At 38.1% G+C, this 23,101-nt stretch overlaps 1 protein-coding gene across 1 annotated transcript in view; it reads right to left on the bottom strand.

Moving 5' to 3' along the window:
- Nucleotides 1-23,101, bottom strand: part of LOC136837203 (uncharacterized) — a 160,943-nt gene that overhangs the window by 48,941 nt on the left and 88,901 nt on the right. The window contains exon 7 of the mRNA XM_067101872.1: nucleotides 4,105-4,280. Within this exon, the coding sequence (XP_066957973.1) occupies nucleotides 4,105-4,280 (176 nt within the window). The remainder of the gene's footprint in view (nucleotides 1-4,104; nucleotides 4,281-23,101) is intronic.

Here is a 23,101-nt window from a genome sequence, read left to right as displayed (position 1 = left end):
TACTTCCCTGATCATTCCGAAAGGAGGGAAGGCGTACACATCTAAGTTTGTCCAATCCAAAAGCATGACATCCGTGCTCCATGCTTGAGGATCCGGGACCGGAGAGCAAAAGAGGGGCAGATGGTGGTTTTTCGACGTCGCAAAAAAATCCACTGTAGGTTTCCCCACAGTTTCCAAAGGTTGTCGCAGACTACTGGATTTAAGGTCCATTCGGTTGGAAGGACCTGTTTGAGGCAGCTTAATTCGTCCGCAATCATGTTCATCCTCCCTTAAATAAACCGGGTGACAATAGAGACTTGGTTCTCTCCCGCCCCAGAAGGAGATCCTTTGCTGTCTTGTACAGGGAGAAGGAATGAGTGCCCCTGTATGCGAATATATGCAAGAGCTGTGGTATTGTCCATGTGTACTACAATCTTCTTGCCGCGGACCAGATCCGAGAAGTATTGAAGGCCCAGGTGAATTGCTAAGTTCCTTTATGTTGATGGGAGCATTCTGTTGTTCTGTAGTCCATGTTCCAGAGACTTCCTGACCTTCCAGAAGCGCGCCCCAGCATCTGAATAAAATTGAAGGTCTGGGTGCACTGGGGAAGAGACTTCCCTTCCTGAAGTCTTTCTCCGCACAACCACCACTGGAGATCCTATTTGATTCCGAGGTAGTCGGGAAGATGAATGAGTCTGGTTGGGTTTTTCTGCACCAATTCGCTTTGATGAAAAACTGAAGGGGTCTCATGTGCAGTCTGCCTAGATTTACAAACTGCTATACTGAAGCAAGGGTCCCCAGAAGACTCATCCACTGCACTGCCGAGCAGGAAGGAAAAGCAAGGAACTGACTGACAGTCTGAAGGCAGTTCTTGACTCTTTTGGGCGACAGAAAAGCCCGCAAAGTCTGAGAGTTCAGTATCATCCCTAAATAGGGAATCTCCTGAGAGGAATCAGAAGGGATTTCTTTTTGTTTATGAGGATGCCTAACTCCTGTGTCTGGCGAAGAGTTCTTCTCAAGTTCTCCGCGTACTTTTCCTTTGACGACGCGCGGAGAAGCCAATCATCTAGATATAAGTTGATGTTGATTCCCAGAAGGTGAAGCCAATTCCCCAGAGGAGCAAGGATTCGAGTGAAAACTTGAGGAGCCGTCGATAAGCCGAAGCATAGGGCCCGAACTGTAGTATCCGGTCCTGAAAAAGGAAGCGTAGAAATTTCCATGAGTCTGGATGAACAGGGACGTGAAAATACGCATCCTGCCTATCCAGGGTGACCATCCAGTCTCCTTGTTGTACTGAGGACATGACAGAGCGAACGGTCTCTATGTGAAACTTCATCTTCAGTACAAACACATTCAAAGCGCTTACATCCAGAATGGGCTTCCAGCGCTCCCCGAGACCTTCGGAACCATGAAAAGGCAATTGTAGAAACCTTCTGAGTGGGGCTCTAGCACTTCTTCCACTACTCCTTTGGAAAGAAGGAGTTCGACTTTTGAAAGAGGCCAAAACTTCATGGAATCTTTTGAATATGCTGTCAAGGCGATTGGAGATGTAATTAAAGGAGGAGTCTTTACGAAAGGAATGGAGTAGCCCTCCTTGAGAACCTTGATCACCCAGGGGTCTGCTCCTCTGTTCTCCCATTCCTTCCAGAAAAGTAGAAATCTGGCTCCTAACTTCTCACTTCTTGGGGTTGGATTTGAAAAAGGTTGGATTTGAAAGAAGACCTCTTAATGGACTTTGTAGGACGTCGGAAGTTTGATCTGGGTCGAGGCTGGTTCGCAGCTCTCCCTCCACAAAAGGGTTGAGACTGAAGAGGGGAGAATGATCTAGATGAGGAAGGCACATGCTCCTTTGGACGTCTAGTGGACTGAGTCAACAAGTCAGAGGTGGACTTGCTCTGCAACTCTAAAAGAATATCCTCCACTATGTGTTGAGGAAAGAGGTGAGACTTGTCTAAGGCAGTGAAGAGTAGAGCTGACTTCTGAGTCGACGAGACTCCTTTTGAGGCGAACGAACACCATCCTCCTCTTTCTTAACCCTTAAACGCCGAGCCTCTATTTACAAAAGTGTCTGTCGTATGCCAGCGGCGTTCAGGAGTTAGCGCTGAAGCAGAAAAAAAGTTTTTTACAAAAAATCACAGCACGCTAGTTTTCAAGATTAAGAGTTCATTTTTGGCTCCTTTTTTTTGTCATTGCCTGAAGTTTAGTATGCAACCATCAGAAATGAAAAAAAATATCATTATCATATATAAATATTGAAATATATCACAGCACAAAAAAATTTCATATATAATTGTATACAATCGCGCTGTGAGCAAAACAGTTAAAGCTAACAAGTTATTTTTTCTTTGTATTGTACACTAAATTTGTGATGATTTTGGTATATAACAAATTGTAAAACGATCAAAGCAACACAGAGAAAATATTATCACAAAATGATGCATGAATTAAGTAATGCATGGACATAAAAAAAGTTTTTCAAAATTCACCATAAATAGAAATATTGTGCTAGAGACTTTCCGCTTGTTGCAAAATTAAGATAATTGATTGAATATTACTAGACTGTAAGTGTTTTAGCTTACAATTGCAGTTTTCGACCATTTCGGTCGAGTTAAAGTTGACCGAAGGTAGAATTTTTTCTATTTATCATGATTTATATGAAAATATTTCAAATCTGATAAAAGCTACAACCATGAGTTATTTTTTGTAGCATTCTACATGAAATTGCACACATTTTCATAAATAAAACTTTATGTAACGACTAATATAAAACGGTGTAAACATTACGACAAAGTGACGAAAGAATTTCTGAGATGTTTGACCAAGTTACCGCGCGGACGTAAGGAAAAAGTTTTTTTCAAAAATTCACCATAAATCGAAATATTGTGCTAGAGACTTCCCGCTTGTTGCAAAATTAAGGTAAATATTTGACTATTACTAGAATGTAAGAGTTTTAGCTTACAATTGCGTTTTTCGACCATTTCAGTTGAGTTAAAGTTGACCGAAGGTTGAAATTTTGGCACTTATCGTGATTTATATGAAAATATTTCAAAACTGATAAAAACTACAACCATGAGTTATTTTTTGTTATATTCTACATATGCGCACATTTTCATATATAAAACTTTATGTAACGACTAATATAAAACAGTGCAAACATTATGAAAAAGTGACGAAAGAATTTCTGAGATGTTCGGCCGAGTTTTTTTTTTTTTTTAAATTCACCATAAATCGAAATATTGTGCTAGAGACTTCCAATTTGTTGCAAAATGAAGGTACATGATTGAATATTACTAGAATGTAAGAGTTTTAGCTTACAATTGCGTTTTTCGACCATTTCGGTCGAGTCAAAGTTGACCGAAGGTTGAAATTTTTTGTAGTCGATGTATGGTACGTCCGCTCGTCACCCGACAGACAATTTTAGTCGACTTACGATACGTCCAGTCGGCGTTTAAGGGTTAATCAGCAATACACATAAATAAGATGAGTTTGTTCATGTATGGAGAAACATTTTTCAGTGACAAAACAACTACTATGCAATATCATGCATTCAATCTAGAATTCTAGAATAAAGCATGCTACATACAACTCACTATATTAAATTGCAAGTATTATACTGTATAAAGCATTCTTAATAATTGTATATCTTGTAACAATTAAAACAATAGCAAGTTAATGATAAAGAGCAAAGTGAATGAAGTTACTTCTGCCAGTAGTGAACAGAATCCACCATAAACTTGCCTCACTCACATTTCTGAGATCTGTACTCAATAGCTTTCCACAAATAATCCTCATACTAAAGGCAAAGTCCACAGAAGTATGTAGTTGTGTTCATGTATAATTAACTTCAAAAGTACATGCAAATTTATTCCTACAAAAGTTTGCAAAAACCTTTTAAATAAAATACCATCATCACAGTATAACAAAAGGCTCTAGACTGAATCCATTTTAGGTCCTAAACATTTTGGCTGATGGTTTCATCAACCAGAGAGAAATATAAAACAAGATGCCAATTGGAAAAATAAATAATCATTACAACGTATCATCATAAGATATTAATCTTTACTTGTGACAAGATCAAAAACAATATGGTGAAAGATAGTTCCAAAAATGTGAAATAATTCCTACCATGATATCTGTATTACAAGACCAATCACAAGGAGGGTAATGTGAACGAAGATGATCTCGTATTCGTGCGTCCACAGAAAAATTTGCCTTGTCATAAAAGAACATGCATTCTGACCTGGTTAACCCTTCTGTGCATAGACCAACAGCATCCCCTATAGCAGCTCCATACACTAGACCTAAAACAGAATAATGGTTATGGTATAAGAACTAACAAAAATTACTTGAGTATATACAATTGGATGTTCTACATATCCTTTCATTTTGTTCATTAAGCAAGATTTCAAGCCAACACTACAGAACAAAAAACTACACTAATACTGTATGCTAACTCGAAAAGATTACTAGTCAGTCACATGTATCAAAGGACTACACAAAAGACCTAGTTTAAGAAGATTACTAGTATAAACCTGCAACTTCCAAAAAGCATCCAATATTCTAAATTTTAAAAGCAAATGCACTACCCTATATGGAAATCTCTTTTTACAACACCACTTGTTTTTATACAAACCCTGTCATCATAAAATTCCCATACACCGAGTGGAACGCATCCAGGCACACAAAAGCAAAACATTCACAGAATTTAAAAAGTCTCAATACATATTTGGCCAATTCCCCCATCTTGACAGCAAGCTATGACATCTCATTTAGCTGTGCCAGATTTCAACTGAGAGAGACATGGGGAAGGAAGGAGGGAATTTATGATTCACGGGTTTATATAAAAATTGTTTATGTGTAAAAACATAACTTGTTAATATAACTAATTTATCACAAAAAAGGCCTGAATCACAACTTCGGAGAGATGATGCTCCAGACACCTCTCATGAAAAGGCGTCGTAATAGAGAAACCTCCTGCCAGTGTCTGCTTTCATGGATGTAATGTAATGGAACAAATACCCCAGTGATGGACAATCATCACACTCCAGAGGTAAAGGTATGATTACTGAAAGTAAAATATGCCTATATGTACCAGAGCATAAAATCAAGTGGATGATGATGAATGCTCCAACCCTTCAACTGAGAGAACATGGCCTGCCACAATGATGGGTAAAACTGAATAAATGCCCAATGCCTCCTGGGAGACTCACTGTGATAATACTGCAAAGGTGCTCTGACAGATGCCAACTGCCCGCTCTAGGTATAATTGGGAGCTTCAAGTTACACTTGAAAGCCAAAGGGGCTTTGAGTCTTATTTGAAGACAGGCAGAAAAGAATGACCCAGTGTGTTGCAAGTAGAAATAAAGACCCCTCACTGAACACACATGATTATCCTCCTTGGAAAATAACACAAGGACCGGTAAGCAATGGGACTGAAAAGGGAGCAATCCCTACTGGAAGACTAAGTCTTGGCTACAAAGTCAGGGGTGATGGAAAGACCAGCTGATGCATTCCTCCTAAACTCACTGCCATGATTATAGGGTGCTAAGGCTATAATAAATACCATTTTGAGCACCATTATGTAGAGACGCTTCTGATAAAGGCAAGATCAAGAGTAGATCCCAACTTAAGAGGCTTTACAGGGACTTGAGGAATAGAATTACTGAAATGGTGAAAGAGGTTGGAAAGACTCCTATTCCTGTATTTCCTAAATCCAAGCCATGCTGAATAGACTCACCATAAGTCAGCATAGTATCCCTCCACAGTTAAGAGAGAGCGTTCCTTATCAAGCTGTAAGCGAAGGAATAAGTCCACTGGAACTGGAACAGAGGCTTCAGAAAGATGTGATCCCAGCATGTTACACTAACCCTTGAACCTCACCTACTTGGCTTGATGAAGGGGCGTGGCGAAGGACTGACTGGGGTACAGTTTTGGAAGTAAGGGTGCTTCAAAAGCAACCTCTGAGTTACATGAGACCTTGGGAAGTCATCCAAATGGACTCAAACAGGGAGCTACTAAAGTCACCCAGTTCCTCTGAGGCTTGAAACTTCACTAGCAACACCAGAAAAATTTACACATCCAGGCCATCCCAGGTCTGCAGTATGCAACTGACTATCTAACCAGCCAAATCTGATTGAGGGGAAGCAAAACACAAAGAGTCTGGCATTCAGTAATGTGGCAAACAAATCCTACATAGGAGCCCCTCATCACCATTATAGACCTCTGCAAACATCAAGGTGAATGGATCACTCAAATGGAAGGGCCTGATGCACTATGCTGAGTGCATTTGCCACCACATTTTACACTTATGGAATGAAGAAAGGCACTTTGGTGACATCTTGCCATTCTACTCATATGAAGATCTCTATCACCAGCAGATGGTGGTGGTGATGTTTACCATGACTACTATGCAACAACTTGACAAGGCAGTCATGAACGCTTGGAGGCCTAAAAAGACAGACCAAAACTCAAGGATACTGACGTGTAGGCAACTTTCCTTCCTGGACCAGATCACTGAGATTGATACTCCTCAAAGAGAGCTCTCAGGCTGGATGTTAAGGCATCTAAGAACATGAGGAGCTCTGGACTATGAGGGACCACTGGCACTCGTTTGAGAAGGTTCTAGAGATCACTTGACCAAAGAATAGTCTCTATCTCAGAGGGCAGCATTCACCATTGAAAACTTGTCAGTTGACAACACTGATGCAGCTTTCCAATGGTAAACCAGCAGAAGCTGGGACAAGCAAAATCGAAGGCAGCTATGGGGCCACGGGTAGTCATGAATTGTTGAAGGAACTTTTCCGTGGCTCTGAGGTGATCCACTTCTGACTTGGTGTTATTACAATATTATGGAGTTTAGCTAAGTACAAGTACTTCTAGTGTCCAGTGTCTGGATAAACATTAGCATACCAGATACCTCAAATTTGCACAAAGGTGATACCTTTTTAGTCACTTTTTTGAAAAAAGGAAATCTTATATAACATCTAATAAGGTAAGTGGACATCATGACAGAACTGGATTGTCTCCTTGGACCATCACAGAGCTGGACTGTATCTTCAAAACCATGGACCAATATCATCACCACCATCATTATTCTTACTTTTATTATTTTTACATAAGTTATTATGGTACTTAAAAAAAATTACCCCAAAAATTACGGCTTGATGTTCTTTGTTTAGCACATAATGTACTCTAAAATATTAAACAGTAACCACTTCTTTACTTGTATGGGTGTTACTGTCTATATCTTCATATATCTCTTTATGGTATTACTGCATGTCTTTTAGTATTGGATATAAACTTGAACACAGTGTGATAATGTTGAATGATACATCTTTAGTTGCTCATTGAAAATTCCAAATCACCCTCACAATCCGTTGCAATTTTATATATTTGCTGGAGATGGCCTTTGATACGAGTTGGTGAGCTGCTCACCAGTTCATATACCTTAACCAACATCGAGGCAAATGTGAATCTAATCTTAGAGTTAGTGTGTGTTTGGATGGTTCTACCACTCTGCCAACTGAGCTAACGGACATATCTTAGAGTTAGCATGCCCACGTTCAATTTCAAATCCTTCTATGAATTTGCAGGTTGGCATACCTGTACTGCTGGGCATGAACAATTTAAGAGAAAAAACCTATTCATTAGAGAGATATTAGCAATTAATTCTAGAGACTTTATGTTATAGAACATATAATATATCAGAAAAGACATAAAGGGAAATGAAGTTGAATTAACCAAGTTGGGAACAACTCAAGAAGCATGTTCATATGTATGCTATGTATGCTATGAAAGCTGTCTTGAAATTCAAGTTTAGAACATAAGCCAGAAGAGCTCTAATCTCAATAAGCTATTAAAAATAACTAGGTTTGTAACAAAATAACATTCCTGAATTCTCGTTACTTGATACTTACTTGAACAAGCAAGTCTGAAAATAAATCCTAGTTCTGTAAGATTGATCCAAATTGTTCTGTAAGGATAAAGATAAGGACCTTCTATGTATTGGCATGGTACAAGAGTGACTAAGAGGTAATAGGTGTACGGGTTTGGTACCAGCTACCTGGAAAAAAAAACATGGACAAACCAATTGATCTCCAATCCTTGACATGCACTGAATTGCCAATGTGTCATTCACTGTCTACTTTCAGTTACAAAATTCAAGAAAACTTGGAAGCCTGAACTAAGAGTTCACATGAAAGTTTGATAAAACTTTTTATAACCAATAAAAGGTTCTACCTCAGGAGTTTATATCTCCTGAGGGATCTCCTTCACCAACTGACATACAGTAATTGATGAACTGAGCAAAGTCCATACAGTGCACAATCTGAGCAAGTACCTGAGAACAACACCTGATCTCATTCCTAAAAAAAATTTAACTAAATACATGAGAAACAGTAGAACTGATGAAATAAATTCTTCACTCCATCAATCACAGAAGTAATGTAGCCCCAATCTGTCATGTAGAGTTGAAGGCATATCTGCATGGCTTGGAGGTAGTTGTGGTTATCTCTGTTGAAGAGAACCAAATGAAAGCTACCTTCAAAAAAAAAACCAGGTAACCTATTGCTATCTATTACAGTGGAACCCCGGTCTTTGACCGTACCGAAACTCGACAAAATCGGATTCCGACACGAAATGCCGAGAAAAGTTTGCGCCGGTTCCCGAACAAAACCGAATCCAACCCGTCGCGATCCGACCCGACCACGATCCGTCGGCCGAAAACATGTGATGTTTGTAAACAAAAGTGTTTCGGTAACGCCGCCGCTAGTTGGCGTTGTTGGTGGCGTTCTTCCCACGCACATTTAAAAGCACTTAAAGCCCACTCACGCTGCCGCTGCTGTTTGAAAAAGAAGTGCACACTTGTACAGGTTAATTTTTTTGTCTCCTGCAAAACTACATTCTCTCGGAATCATGGGTCCCAAGCCAGCCACAGCTGATAAGCAGAAGAGGAAGATGGTGAGGACTACTATTGAACTCAAGAAGGAGGTAATTGAAAAGTATGAAAGGGGCATTCGTGTGACTGATTTAGCTTTGCAGTATAAGTTACCCAGGTCCACCATCGGCACATTTTTAAAGAGTTTGACGAAGCAGAGGCCCCCCGTAATAGAGGAAATTGAAAAACTATTATTAGTTTGGATTAATGAAAAACAGCTTGCGGGGGATAGCGTATCTAAGGCCATGATTTGCGCGAAGGCCAAAAGTTTGCATGTTGACTTGATGAAAAGTACAGCAGGTTCGACTACCCATCATGAGTTTATGGCCAGTCGTGGATGGTTTGATAGGTTTAAGAAAAGAAGTGGCATCCACAGTGTTGTTAGGCATGGGGAGGCAGCGAGTGCTGATAAGAAAGCTGCAGAAAAGTACGTGACTGAATTCCAGCAGTACGTGGATGAGAATGGTTACATGTCAAGCCAAGTGTTTAATTGTGACGAGACAGGCCTCTTTTGGAAGAAAATGCCAAAGAGGACCTACATAACAAAAGAGGAGAAGAAATTGCCTGGCCATAAACCCATGAAGGATAGGTTAACTTTACTATTGTGTGCGAACGCTAGTGGGGACCTTAAAATCAAGCCTCTGCTAGTATATCACTCAGAAACCCCCAGAGTTTTTAAGAAACATAAAGTTCTTAAAAATAAATTGAACGTAATGTGGAAGTCAAATGCTAAGGCCTGGGTAACAAGGCAAATCTTTCGTGAGTGGGTTTCTGAAGTGTGTGCCCCCACTATCAAGGAATACCTCGAAGAGAAAGGTTTGCCACTGAAAGCGCTCCTCGTCATGGACAATGCCCCTGCCCACCCACCTGACATGGAATATGAGCTGGCTGACGAGTTCAGCTGGCTTAAGGTCAAGTTTTGCCACCCAGAACTACCTCACTACTCCAGCCCATGAACCAGCAGATCATTGCGAACTTCAAAAGTTGTACACCAAGGCACTCTTCCAAAGGTGTTTTGAAGTGACCAATGAAACGAGCCTAACACTTACTGAATTTTGGAAGGAACATTTCCACATCCTTAGTTGTGTTAGGCTGATAAATAAAGCATGGGCCGATGTTTCTAAGAGGACCCTTACAGCAGGCTGGACAAACCTTTGGCCTGATGGGGCCTCTTCATCGAGGGAGATGCCCCTGTCAGCTTGAACCCCTTTGAACCCTTTCTGCCTGACGCTGATGTTGAGGAAATTGTTTCTGTGGCCAAGTCCATGGGCTTGGAGGTGAGTTCTGATGATGTAGAGGAGCTGGTGGCAGAACACAACACGGAGCTGACAACAGAGGAACTCCAAGAACTTCACAAGGAGCAGCAGAAGATTTTGGCTGAGGAGGTGTCTGGAGAGGAGAGCAAGGAGGTGCCTACTACAGGCACTAAAGAAATAAAGGAGATGCTGATGCACTGGGAGAAATTCCAGGAATTCTTCGAGAAGCATCACCATGACAAGGCTGTAGTGAACCGGGCTATTGACTATGTTGACGACAACTTAGTCAATGTGTACAGGAAACACCTGAAGAAACGTCAACAGCAGACGACCTTGTACAGGTTTTTTTCTAAAGAAGAAAGCCAGCCCGGTCCCAGTGCCAAAAAACAAAGGAAAGAAGTATCTCCTGAAGAGCAGCAACCAGACTGTATGGAAGGAGATTCCCCTTCCAACCAGTGATGCTCTCTCCATACCTCCTCTCCACATCCATCTCCACAGATCCAGATCCTCATCAATACCAAGGTATGGGCCCTACTGTCGTGGTTAAAAACTTTTTTTAGTGTTTATAAATGACCTAGAGATACAGTACAGTGAATAATATTTATTCATGCAAGTTAAAGCAATGAAAGGTGCCATAAATACAGTACACATTGAGTTACTAACAGTACATTTCATTTCGTGTTTAATCCACAGGTTACTGTACAGTACTGCACTCCATTGAATGAATCTCCCAGAGCCGTTGAGTCTGAGCTGTTCATGAGTGTCAAGGTATGGGCCATGCCATATTAGTTGTTAAAACCTTTTTAATGTTTATAAATGACCTAAAGATGCTTGTAAGTTTAAGGATTTTGTGTATTAGTACAGCTCATAACAGTAAATGATGTTTCTACATTTTATTTTGTGTTTAATCCACAGATTACTGTACAGTATACACCTCATTGAGTGAAGTTCCTGGAGGAGTTCAGTGCTTGTGTGGGGGCAACTGTTCATATTCATCAACGTCAAGGTATGGATAAAGCTGTATAATAGCCTACTGGTTGTGAAAAAGTTTTTAATGTGATTATAAGTGACCTGGAAATGCTTGTACAGTAAGATTAAGGATTCTTTTTTGTAGATTAGCCTACAGCTCAAACCATTTCTACATTTGATTTTGTGTTTATTCCACAGGTTTACACTTCATTGAATGAAAGTCCTGGAGGAGTTCAGTGCTTGTGTGAGGGGCACCTGTACATATTCATCAACGCCAAGGTATGGATAAAGCTGTACAATAGCCTACTGGTTGTGAAAAAGTTTTTAATGTGATTATAAGTGACCTGGAAATGCTTGTACAGTAAGATTAAGGATTTTTTTGGAGATTAGCCTACAGCTCAAACCATTTCTACATTTGATTTTGTGTTTATTCCACAGGTTTACACTTCTTGCATGCAAGTCCTGAGAGGAGCAGCTGTGTAACATAGAGTGTACAGTAAATTTAAGTGTAGCAGTAGAACGTGTACAGTACATAGTTTAATTTCAATTTAGGTGTAGCATTAGAACGTGTACATTTCAATTTAGGTGTAAGGTGTACAGTCCATAGTTATGTAGCAACGTACGTACAGTATTAAGTAGTGTTAAGTATACAGTAGTATTAAGTCTTCTATGTTTGTGCTAGTATTAAGGATTCCTTTTGTAGACTAGTTTTAGTAATCATTAAGTACATACAGTGCAATAATAAAATGAAAAATGAGTTAATTTCTGGTTTTCTTGTTTATTCCTTTAACATTGCATAGTAACGGGTAAACGACGGCGGTAGGCCTCTTAAGGTTTACTTCCTCTCTCCCTCAAAACTCCCGTTTAATATTGCATAGTAACGGGTACATGGAGGTGGTAGGCCTCTTAAGATTTTGTGTTGTCTATGTAGCGTTACTGTACAGTAACTTCCTCTCTCCTCAAAACTCCATTTTTACCCGCTTAATATTGCATAATACGTGTCGGGTACACGGAGGTGGTAGGCCTCTTTAAGATTTCAGTTTGAATGGTGTATGTAACATAGAGAAAAACAAAGCATCGGAGGTTGTCCACTGCTGCCAGGTGTATGATGAAGCAAAACATTGCTGGCTGTCTACTGTACGTACAGTACAATCAGACATTTGGATATTACAATACATACTGTACATATGTAACAATAATCGATGATGAAAATTTAGTACAGTTGTGTACAGTATTACGTACATACACTAATTTGGAAACAAGTGTAACTGCAGTACTGTACGTACATAGGCTACAGTCTCATGTACGGTTTTTTTTTAGACAGGCACACGCTTGCATTTCTATAGCGAATGCAATGTTCACGTGTGCTGTTCTGTTAGTGAATGCCTTGTAGTTCTCATAAAGAAGAGCTTAGCCTGAGGTTAACTTCTAGAGATTCTGCTTACAAGGAATAGTCTATTGCTCGATTTTTTTTTTTTTTTTTTTTTTTTTATGGCACTTGTGCATTTCTGTAGCTTAATGCAATGTTTACGTGTGCTGTTCTGTTAGTGAATGCCATAAGGTTCTCAAAAGAAGAGCTTAGCCTGAGGTTAACTCGAGATTCTGCTTACAAGGAATAGTCTATTGCTCGATTTTTTTTAGACAAAGGCGACTTGTGCATTTCCGTAGCGAATGCAATGTTTACGTGTGCTGTAGGTTAGTGAATGCCGTAAGGTTCTCAGTAAAGAAGAGCTTAGCCTAAGGTTAACTCGAGATTCTGCTTACAAGGATATTTTATTGAAAAATACTGTTAGGGTATCATAACATTTATTGAAAGATGTTTTACAGTGACTTTATACATTACAGTAGACTCTGAATGGAATTTACCATAAATTAATACAATGCTGAACGCAACAATGTTTATGTAATTAGTACCGTGATACGCCACCAGGACGGCGGTCTGAATCCGCGCTTGGCAAAGCTTCCGGATGCCGACGTAAAGAAGGGGTTTTTCTTAATTTTAAACAGACTCTACAGTACATTCGGTTTATTTTTAATATGGTATTATTAATTTAATGTAATGATCAAATTTATCATTAACAACAGTTTTTGTGGTATGTTACAGTAACATTCTGCAGTGCTTATAAAGCCTAGCCTGTGGCGCTTCTACCACTGGTACCAATTTTTTGATACAGTATGCATTTAAAACTGTAAGAAGACTTCTAATAAGGTAAGTTATTTAACTCTGAACTTATTTAATTGTAATGTGTGTAGTGTTTTGTAAAAAGACATGGTTGGAGTAGTGACTGGTGGTCACGTATTAATCCATTTTCAGTTATTTCTTATTAGTACTGAATTGACAAAAATCAATCTCTACACTCCTTCTAGAACGGATTAGCTGGTTCCACTGTTTATAAATTATAACTGCTGCGCTTACAAAAACATCATAAATGCAACAAAAGAAAACCTGACACTAGACATGAAGCAATAAAACAGCACTACCTTATTAAATTCTTGACAACCCCTATCAACCCTTCACTTCAAAATCCAAGGGAAACCTAATAATCACTTTATCTCATATGCAGAAAACTAAGGATTGGGAAAGAATGAAATAAATGACTACACACAGGGAATTCTTAAAACAAGAAAATTAGTAGTGCAGGGAATGACAATAATGAACTATACCTGCAATAGCTACTGATACCACCTGATCCACTTGGCCATGGACAATACTACAGGCAGATTGCCCTTTTCTTTTTAAGAAAGACTGCAGTGACTTGGATTATTTTGGATTCATGAAATGGACTACCTAAAAACAACTGGTTTGTGGTGATATAAATTACTTTTTCTTAACATTCACTTTAATTAAAAGAAAAAAATTACAATCTTTCACCAGTCTCCAAGTTCTCATCACTAACATACACTCCTCACTTAATGGCATACAGGTAGTCGCGACTTTGGTCCATACCACTTTACGACGGTAGGCAATATAATAATTGAATATTTAATTTTATATTTTTGCTAAAATACTGTAAGAATAATGACTTTTTTTCCGCTACCGCAGCGCAATTAATATCCGGAGATGCTCAGCTATTTGTGTGTTTGTGTCTGAAAATGATAAAAGATTAATTTTGTAATGTATTTTGTATTTCTATTTTTGCAAATAAATGTAATAACAAATTAACGTATTTGATGGCTTAAAATAGATGTCTGCATGGTTTCAGCAGGACATTGAGGGAAAAATAAGGTTTCCTAGCCTATGCTCATATGATTTTTGGTAAGTAAAAACTGTAGTATTAGGTTATCCATTATTGTTTCAGAATCAATAAAAACATTAATAAAGGTTATTTAAATTTTATATTTATCAAAATATGTATTATACAATCAGCCATTTAATACAAATGTTTCGTCTGCTGCTGAAACTTACCTTTTACAATAGAAACACATTCATTTGTAAACATTGTTTCTTACCGCCAGAATCAACAAAAACATTAATAAAGATGTTACCACAGTAATATATGTTATAAATTATAATTATAAAAATGTATGCAATCAAAAAATTCAATAAATAAAAATGTTTCCTATGTAACGGATCATAAATTGAACAAAGCCATGTTAAAAAAAAATGCTGACAAATCTAGACAACTCAACGAATTATGCCTAAAGAAATGGTAGCAGGAATTGTCAACCACCAATTGATTAAATGTTGTTATGACAATGTTAGCAGGAATCAACTACCAACTGAACACTTCAAAAAAGAAAAGGGAATAATCACTAATAATCACTTTATATCTATAAATGCAGAAAACTACCATTGGAAAAATGATATTAACATTTCAATGAAAATATCATAATAACCGCGGGAATTGATTAAATACTAGCAAGAAAATTAGTAGTGATGGTAGTGTGATAATGATAAATAATTATAATAAAATTTGTTTTTAATAGGTTACTGATAACACCTGAATTTTACACTTCTACAAATTCAAATTTTGAGCCTACATTATGTACATATAGGAAGATTGGCCATTTTTTTTTTTAAAAAGTGCATCATACTGCAAACTTGGTATGTATTTAATTCAAACCTATAAATAAACAAAAGTAAAAACAACTGGTTTGGCAATGCAAATGATAAGAAAATTAAACAGATGGTTTGAATGCTTAACATTCAAAATGTTAAATACAAAGAAAAAAAATTAATCAAGGAGTTCACCATGATAAGATTTCATATGCTAAATAACATACACTACATGCACTTTTGGATAATATAAAATGTTTAAGTCAACTTAGAGATATGATGGATTATACAGATCAAATACATGTACATATGTGGTTGGTCAACCTAAACGATCGATTCCAGCACTGTCAGAACCTAATGCCTAATTCCAAATTGCAGGTTTAACAGACTGCAATTGTCAACTAAACCAGTCTGCATATCGTGCACACAAACTGTAAATTTGTCTGTTGTATAAACGTCTGTTTGTCTGTTTACCCCCTCTTTATCTCTTGCATTATGTATGGTTATCTGACTTCAAGTTTTGATAAAGTTAATGTTCTTTAACAAAATGTGATTAATATAATTGTGTTTATCAATAAAGACTGCATTTCACATTTATGCAAGGTTTCAACATATGCTGTACATTGTCTAAGATCAAGTAGGTGGTGTGTTTGGACAGTGTAAGATTTCCTAAATATTCATATGCCATGGGTTCATGGAATCATGCTAACAATATTATCTCAGCCACTGAAATTTCAACCTTCCATCTCCTCTACTCAGAAGTTCCCCTCCTCCTCCAATTTTGCCTCCAATGGATAACTCTAAGTGATCATGAATTTATGAGGGTTTGAAAAATAAAAAAATTTTGGTTAAACATCAATTATATAAAACTTTGTATATTAGAATAAGATTTTCTACGTCATTAAATAAAGTTATGTAAACGATTTCCGCTTATTGGCGCCGATAATTTGGGTATTGGCACCGATACATACCTAACAGAGGTGCCGATAACTGAAAATTGGTGCTTTCAGCGCCGATAAACCTGAAAATGCCGGAAAAAGCTCCAGAAATCACCGATTTTCGGTTATCATCACATCCCCAGAACGGAACCTCCGCCGATAACTGAGGACTGCCTGTATTTTAAGGTTTGTGTATGTGCATGTGTGTATATGTACATGTATGTATTACAGAAACCCCACTCACACACATACACTCTCTCTCTCTCTCTCTCTCTCTCTTTTTAATTAAAAAATTTGGTTTCAGAGGTCTCTCTTGTTCTGTTAAAATTTTTTTCATACAGAATTTGGCACTGAGAGAGAGAGAGAGAGAGAGAGAGAGAGAGAGAGAGAGAGAGAGAGAGAGAGAGAGAGAGAGAGGGGGCAAGAGAGGGGGGGCAAACTCAGAGAAAGCATGTAGTTTCCATGTAACACTGCATCAAATACGTGTTTTCTGGTTTGACCTGTGTCACCCGGTGAAATATCCATTCAGCACATATTTCTAGGTATAAGTATTGTTAAAAATACCAGAGAAAAAGCTAAATAAAATGCCAGGGTTACGACCCCAGTTCGAGCGCCATTTATAATGGTGTCGGTATACACAAAGGGTGAGTGTTGCCACTGCCACAGGCCTCTGCCCTATAGAGATCTCCAATCTCAAAATCCCGAAAAGTGAGGGGCCATTACATACCACGCTCATCTCCCAGCCAACCAACACCTCAGCCGCCATCTTGGTATCATTCCAACTTAGCACGTTTTGTAAACATCTCTGTGTTTTTCTTGTGCTGCTTTTTTTGCGGATTTTTCATCTGTACCATGTCATCTGTTCAAGATTTTGCTTCACCTAAGTTGAGTACCATCTCCTTTTGGTTTTTTCTTATAGAGGCTTCTTATTTGACCTTTAATTTAGTAATTATTAGGTTAAATAACATGATGCAGCCGATCGCGATGATCGCCAACCGCCATACTGGACCCTCAGTCTTCGTATGGTTTTAGCAGGGAATTCTGCTTGTCTCTTACACAATTATATAATTAAAATATACTCCTTTCATGGAGTTTTATTAGTGAATTACCCTTTCGCTGGTAGGGGGTGAGGAGCCCGTATCATGACTGATCTAGGCTAGAGATGGAGGCCTTTTCCCCTCCCGCCTTTCTGATCATAAATTCTACTTTTCCCTGGTCCCCTTCCTCTGCTGGCGAGCGGGTACATTCTCCAAGATGGTACTGTTATGCTCATGATCTTTTCTGATATGTACGGTGATGGATGACATGTATATATTTGGATTAATTTTATTTATATTCAGCGTTAGGGTCGGCCATTTGGGTATCACCCGCGTTCCACATATTGCGGGTGGTTTGGCCTTCTCTACAACATTAGTCCTTTACGTATTATAAATATCTGTGCATATATGTTTTTATATTTCACACATCATTTGGTTAACTTTTTATCTTAGTACTTTAAGTCAGATAGTTTCTTGGTTTGGGTATTCTGGCCTAGCCTTCTCGACAGCTCTGTTATCGGTTTCGGAGAGCTAGGCTAGATAGGATAGGCTCTTTTCATGATTCTCGTGCTTCCTTGCTTCCCCGACCAGGTTGTTTTGAGGCTTGGAGGGAGGTGTTGGGTTGTTGTGGGAGTTCCTCGGTCTCTCTTGGCCCACCTGACCATGCCGTCATGTTTTCGGAAGGTGAAATTAGGCTTGTGAAACCCCCCCCTCCCCTGTTTTAGCCTACCTGACCAGACCGTTAGGTTTTCGGAAGGTGAGGTTAGAATAGTGAGGGTCTCCTCATTGCATAGCCTTCCACCTGTTCAGACTGTCGGCGTTGGAGGGTGTGGCCAGACCTTACATGGTTTCCCCCTCTCTCCCCCAACACCCCCTCCTGTCACACCTCTGCTAGCCTTCCTGTCCAAGTCAAAAAGTTTTGGCGTTGGAGGATGGTCTGGGATCGAAGGTTGCACAGACCTTTTCGTATTCTTAGCCTAGCCCTTCCTTACCTATTCTTTAGCATTTGGCGTGTGACCCAGACTTCTCCCTGTGGGAGGGACGTCGATCACTTATGACCGGCACCCCGTGGAGAGTTTCTATCGGCGTCCAGAGGGTGTTACCCACCCATCTGGCCACCGTTTTTCGGTGTCCGCCACTCTGCTATTCCTTACCTATTCTTTAGCATTTGGCATGTGACCTGAGACTTCTCCCTCTTGCGCGAGGGACGCCGATCACTTATGACCGGCACCCCGTGGGGAAGCCACATCGCCCAGAGAGTGCTACCCACCCATCTGGCCACCGCTGGTTTCCGCCACTCTGCTAGTGTTTCGCTTGTTCGCTTCTCAGTGTTAGTTGGAGCATCAACACAGGCCCAGGGTCGCTATCCTGACTTCCGCTAGGTTCATTCTCCGCCGGGTTTGTCAGGTCTCCCGTGGTTCTCGTACATGTTACCACCTGGTGGGTATGGTTTTTCGGTTGGTTGGCGCTTTCCACTGCCTGGTTCCGCCACAGGCGTTGAGAGTTGAACCAGATTTGAAGACTCCTCTCCGCCTCCTCTGCCGCTACCATAGGTATGAGATAAACAAGATTTCCGTGGCAATCAGGCGGAGTATCATACACCAGCGCAAAAAGTACTCCTGTTTCCATAATTAGTTGACCAATCCAGAGCATATTTTGTCTATACCGCTGCCGGATTCTTTCGGCGGTGTTTATTAACCCTTTAACGCCAAGCCCTATTTTCAAAAACGTCTCCGTTATGATCTACACTTTCATTAGGTAGCATCCGGACATTATAAAAAAAGAACTTTTTATAAAATCACAGCGCACTTAGTTTTCAAGATTAAGAGTTCATTTTGCCTTTTTTTCTCATTGCCTGAAGTTTAGTATGCAATCATCAGAAATGAAAAATATCATTATCATATAAATATTGGAATATATGACAGCGAAAGAAAAAAACTCACTGATATAATTGTATACAAATTGTGCTGTAAGGAAAACGGTTAAAGCTTAATGAGTTAATTTTTTTTGTTGTATTGTACACTAAATTGCGATGATTTTGGTATATAACAGATTGTAAAACGATTAAAGGACACAGAGAAAATACTATCACAAAATGATGCATGAATTCGTAACGCATGGATGTAAAAAAAGTTTTTTCAAAAATTCATCAAAAATCAAAATATTGTGCTAGAGACTTTCCAATTGTGCCAAAATGAAAGAAATTGATTGAATATTACTAGACTGTAAGTTTTTTTAGCTTACAATTGCATTTTTGAACCATTTCTTGATCGAGTTAAAGGATGACCGGTTGATTTTTTCTATTTATCGCGTTATTTACGATGTAAATATTTAAAAACTGTGAAGAGCTACAGGAATGATTTATTTTTTTGTTGTATTCTACATGAAATTGCACACATTTTGATGTATAAACACTTTATGTAACGAATAATATGAAACGGTTAAAATTACGGCAAACTGACGCAAGAAATTACATGATTTTCATCTGGAAAGGCAATTATGAGCGGAGGAAATTATTTTTTCAAAATTCACCAAAAATCTAAATATTGTGCTAGAGACTTTCCGCTTGTTGCAAAATGAAGGTAAGTGATTGATTGTTACCGAATGTAATAATTAGCGCTTACTTAAGCGTTTTTGATATCATTTCGTCTAGTAAAGGATTGACCAAACATTAAAATTTTGTCAGTTATCGTTATTTAAAAATATTAAAAACTGTGAAGAGCTAAAGGAATTATTTATTTTTAGTTGTATTCTACATGAAATTGCGCACATTTTGATGTATAACACTTTATGTAACAAATAATATGAACGTGAAAATTACGAAAAAGCTGACGCAAGAAATGCCAGGATTTTCAGCTGATTCTCGCCTGAAGTGGAGGAAATTATTTTTTCAAAAATTCACCAAAATTCTAAATATTGTGCTAGAGACTTTCCGTTTGTTGCAAAATGAAGGTAAATGATTGATTGTTACACGAATGTAATAATTATGGCTTAACGGATGTGTTTTTTCGATCATTTCCATTTAGTCAAAGTTGACCGAATGTTAAAATTTTTTCAGTTATCGTTCTTTTAACGAAAATATTAAAAACTGTGAAGAGCTAAAGGAATGATTTATTTTTGTTGTATTCTAAATGAAATTGCACACATTTTGATGTATAACACTTTATGTAACGAATAATATGAAAGGGCGAAAATTTTCTGTAAGCTGATTTAGAAATGACAGGATTTTCAGCTGAGTCCATGTCAGCAAGCAGAGGAAATTTTTTTTTTTAAAATTCACCAAAATTCTAAATATTGTGCTAGAGACTTTCCGTTTGTTGTTTGCAAAATGAAGGTAAAAGGATTGAATATCACCAGAATATAAGATTTTTGCTTACCAAAAGAGACCCAAGTAAAAAAATATATATATATATATATATTGGTATATATATATTCCCTATATATATATATATATATATATATATATATATATATATATATTTATATATATATATATATATATATATATAATATATATATATAAATATATACAGACATTCATACATAAACATATAAATTATATTGTTTTTTACTTTGTTACTAAAAACAACTAAAAGGAATGGTTGTGAAAACTTGTTTTTGCATAAAACCCGAATTATACTAAACAGCAATGAATACAGATATATAAAAACTTGTAATAAATATAAAACTAAAAATAAATTCAATGCAGAATACTCACATAAATCATCATCATCATCATCCAGGTGCCATATCCCCAAGGACGTCAGCAATCATGGCTCGCCACTCCTCTCTATTTCCGGCTCTCTGCAGCAACTGAGCTGCAGACATTCTTCCTCCAGTCATTCTCACCAATCCATCCATATATTTTGTCTAGGTCTTCCCTTGGCCGACTTCCATTGATTTTACCAGTGAGAGAGAGATGTTCTAGTTCTTGTCTTCTCACCATGTGACCCACAAACCGCATTTGTCTACCTCACACTGAAGCCAAAAGTTCTCTCTCAATGCCTACTACTTCTAATACCTGCTCATTAGTTTTCCTTTCTGTTCATGATATTTTCAGCATCCTTCTCCAAAACCACATTTCTGCAGCCTGTAACCTCTCCTCATCTGCCTTCCTCAAGGTCCAAGTTTCACAGCCATACAACAGTACAGACCAAACAAAACATTTCACAAATCTTCTCCTAAGATTCATCGATATTTTTGAGTTGGTGACTAATTTCTTTATCTTACCAAATGCATCTTTGCCATGGATATTCTCTTCCTGATCTCTTTTTTCGCATTTTCCATCACTTGTGATAGTGCATCCTAAATAATTAAAACTATCGGTTTGTTTAACTGTTTCAGCATTAATTTATATCTGTTCTTGGGGATTTCCGTTTGAGATAACCATAACTTCTGTTTTCTTAATATTTATTGACAGACCTCTTTTCTCTGCTTGACTCGTGTAAAGTACTGACTAAAGCTTGAAGTTTATCATGAGAGTCTGCAACAAGTGCTGTATCATCAGCATATCTGATATTATTAATACTGACTCCTCCAACCTTAATTCCTTCCATATCTCTGAGATCTCTCATTATCATTTCACTATATAAATTGAAGAGATCAGTGATAACACACACCCCTGTCTTACACCTCTTGATGTGCTGAGTCTCTGATTCATCATTTTCTACTTTCACTGATGCCTCTTGATTCCAATATAAAATTCTTTATCAATCTTAGATCTTTCCATTGATATTTAACTGTTCCAATATCCTTATAAGGTCTACATGTCTAACCCAATCAAAAGCCTTTTCAGTCAACAAACAAATATATAGATCTTTTTTTCACTTATTGCTCTCTCCATCAACATTCTCAAAATAAAAATTGCATTTTGTCTCTTTATCTCTCATAAAACCACCACACTGTTCACTGCCAATCTTGGGAGTATCTTATTTCTATTCTATTCAAAACAATCCTTAATATTATTTTTGTGATCTGACTCATGATACTGATAGTCCGTGTTTATTGCACTCAAGTGTTCCTGGTATTTTTGGCATTGTGATAAATGTTGATTTGTACATCTGTGTTGCAGGCTCTCCATCTTCATATATTCCTTCCACTATTTCCATTAATATATCAATGATATATTCTCCCAGAGCTACCAACATCTCTGCTGCTATTCTATCATCACCTGTTGCTTTATCGCTTTTCATTTGTTTTAAAGATGCTTCCATCTCTGATCTGATTATACTTGGTCCTTCCTCCGTTGTCATTGAAGTCTAGATGTTCTATTCTATCATCAAACAATTCTCCAATATATTCCGTCCATCTTTCCAATATTTCTTTTGACTCCATTACTATGGTTCCATCCGCTTTTTGATACCAGTGCTGATACTTCTCTTTTTTAAAAGTAATTTTTTCACCTTATCATACTTTCTCCAAAATCCCTTTTATCCAAATCTTCTACCTCCTCACAAATCTCATCCATCCATTTCTCCTTTGCCCTTGTGCATTCCTCTAATAGTTCTATCCAGGGCTCTATATCTATCTTCATTTTTACTCCTTCTGTAGCCTTCTTTCATCCATCATTATCAAGATATCTTCTGTCATCCATTCTCTCCCGAGCCTCCTTTCTGTTGATGGTATTATTTCATTACCTTCTCTTATTGCATTTTCCCATATTTTGCCACTTTTGCTGAGGATGTTGGAGCACTGGGCCTTCCTCCTTAAGCTGGTCATATCTATTTCTTGGCACATATTATATTGGTTCTTCATTTCTCTGTTTTCATAATTTCACAGTTGCCTCTTTGATTTAGGTGTACTTTCCTCTGATTTTTCAACTTCACCATCACTGTTGCTAAACTGGTACATGGTCACTATTACAATCGGCTCCTGGGTAGGTTTTCACTTGTTTGACAGAATTCCTAAATCTTTTATTGATGGTTAGAAAGTCTATTTGGTTTCTAACTCTGTCACCAGGGCTTTTCCATGTCCAGAGATGTCTTGGGTGG

The sequence above is a fragment of the Macrobrachium rosenbergii genome, chromosome 58 (assembly GCF_040412425.1).
Source record: "Macrobrachium rosenbergii isolate ZJJX-2024 chromosome 58, ASM4041242v1, whole genome shotgun sequence".
NCBI lineage: Eukaryota > Metazoa > Arthropoda > Malacostraca > Decapoda > Palaemonidae > Macrobrachium > Macrobrachium rosenbergii.
This window is presented reverse-complemented; position numbering and strand designations above follow the sequence as displayed.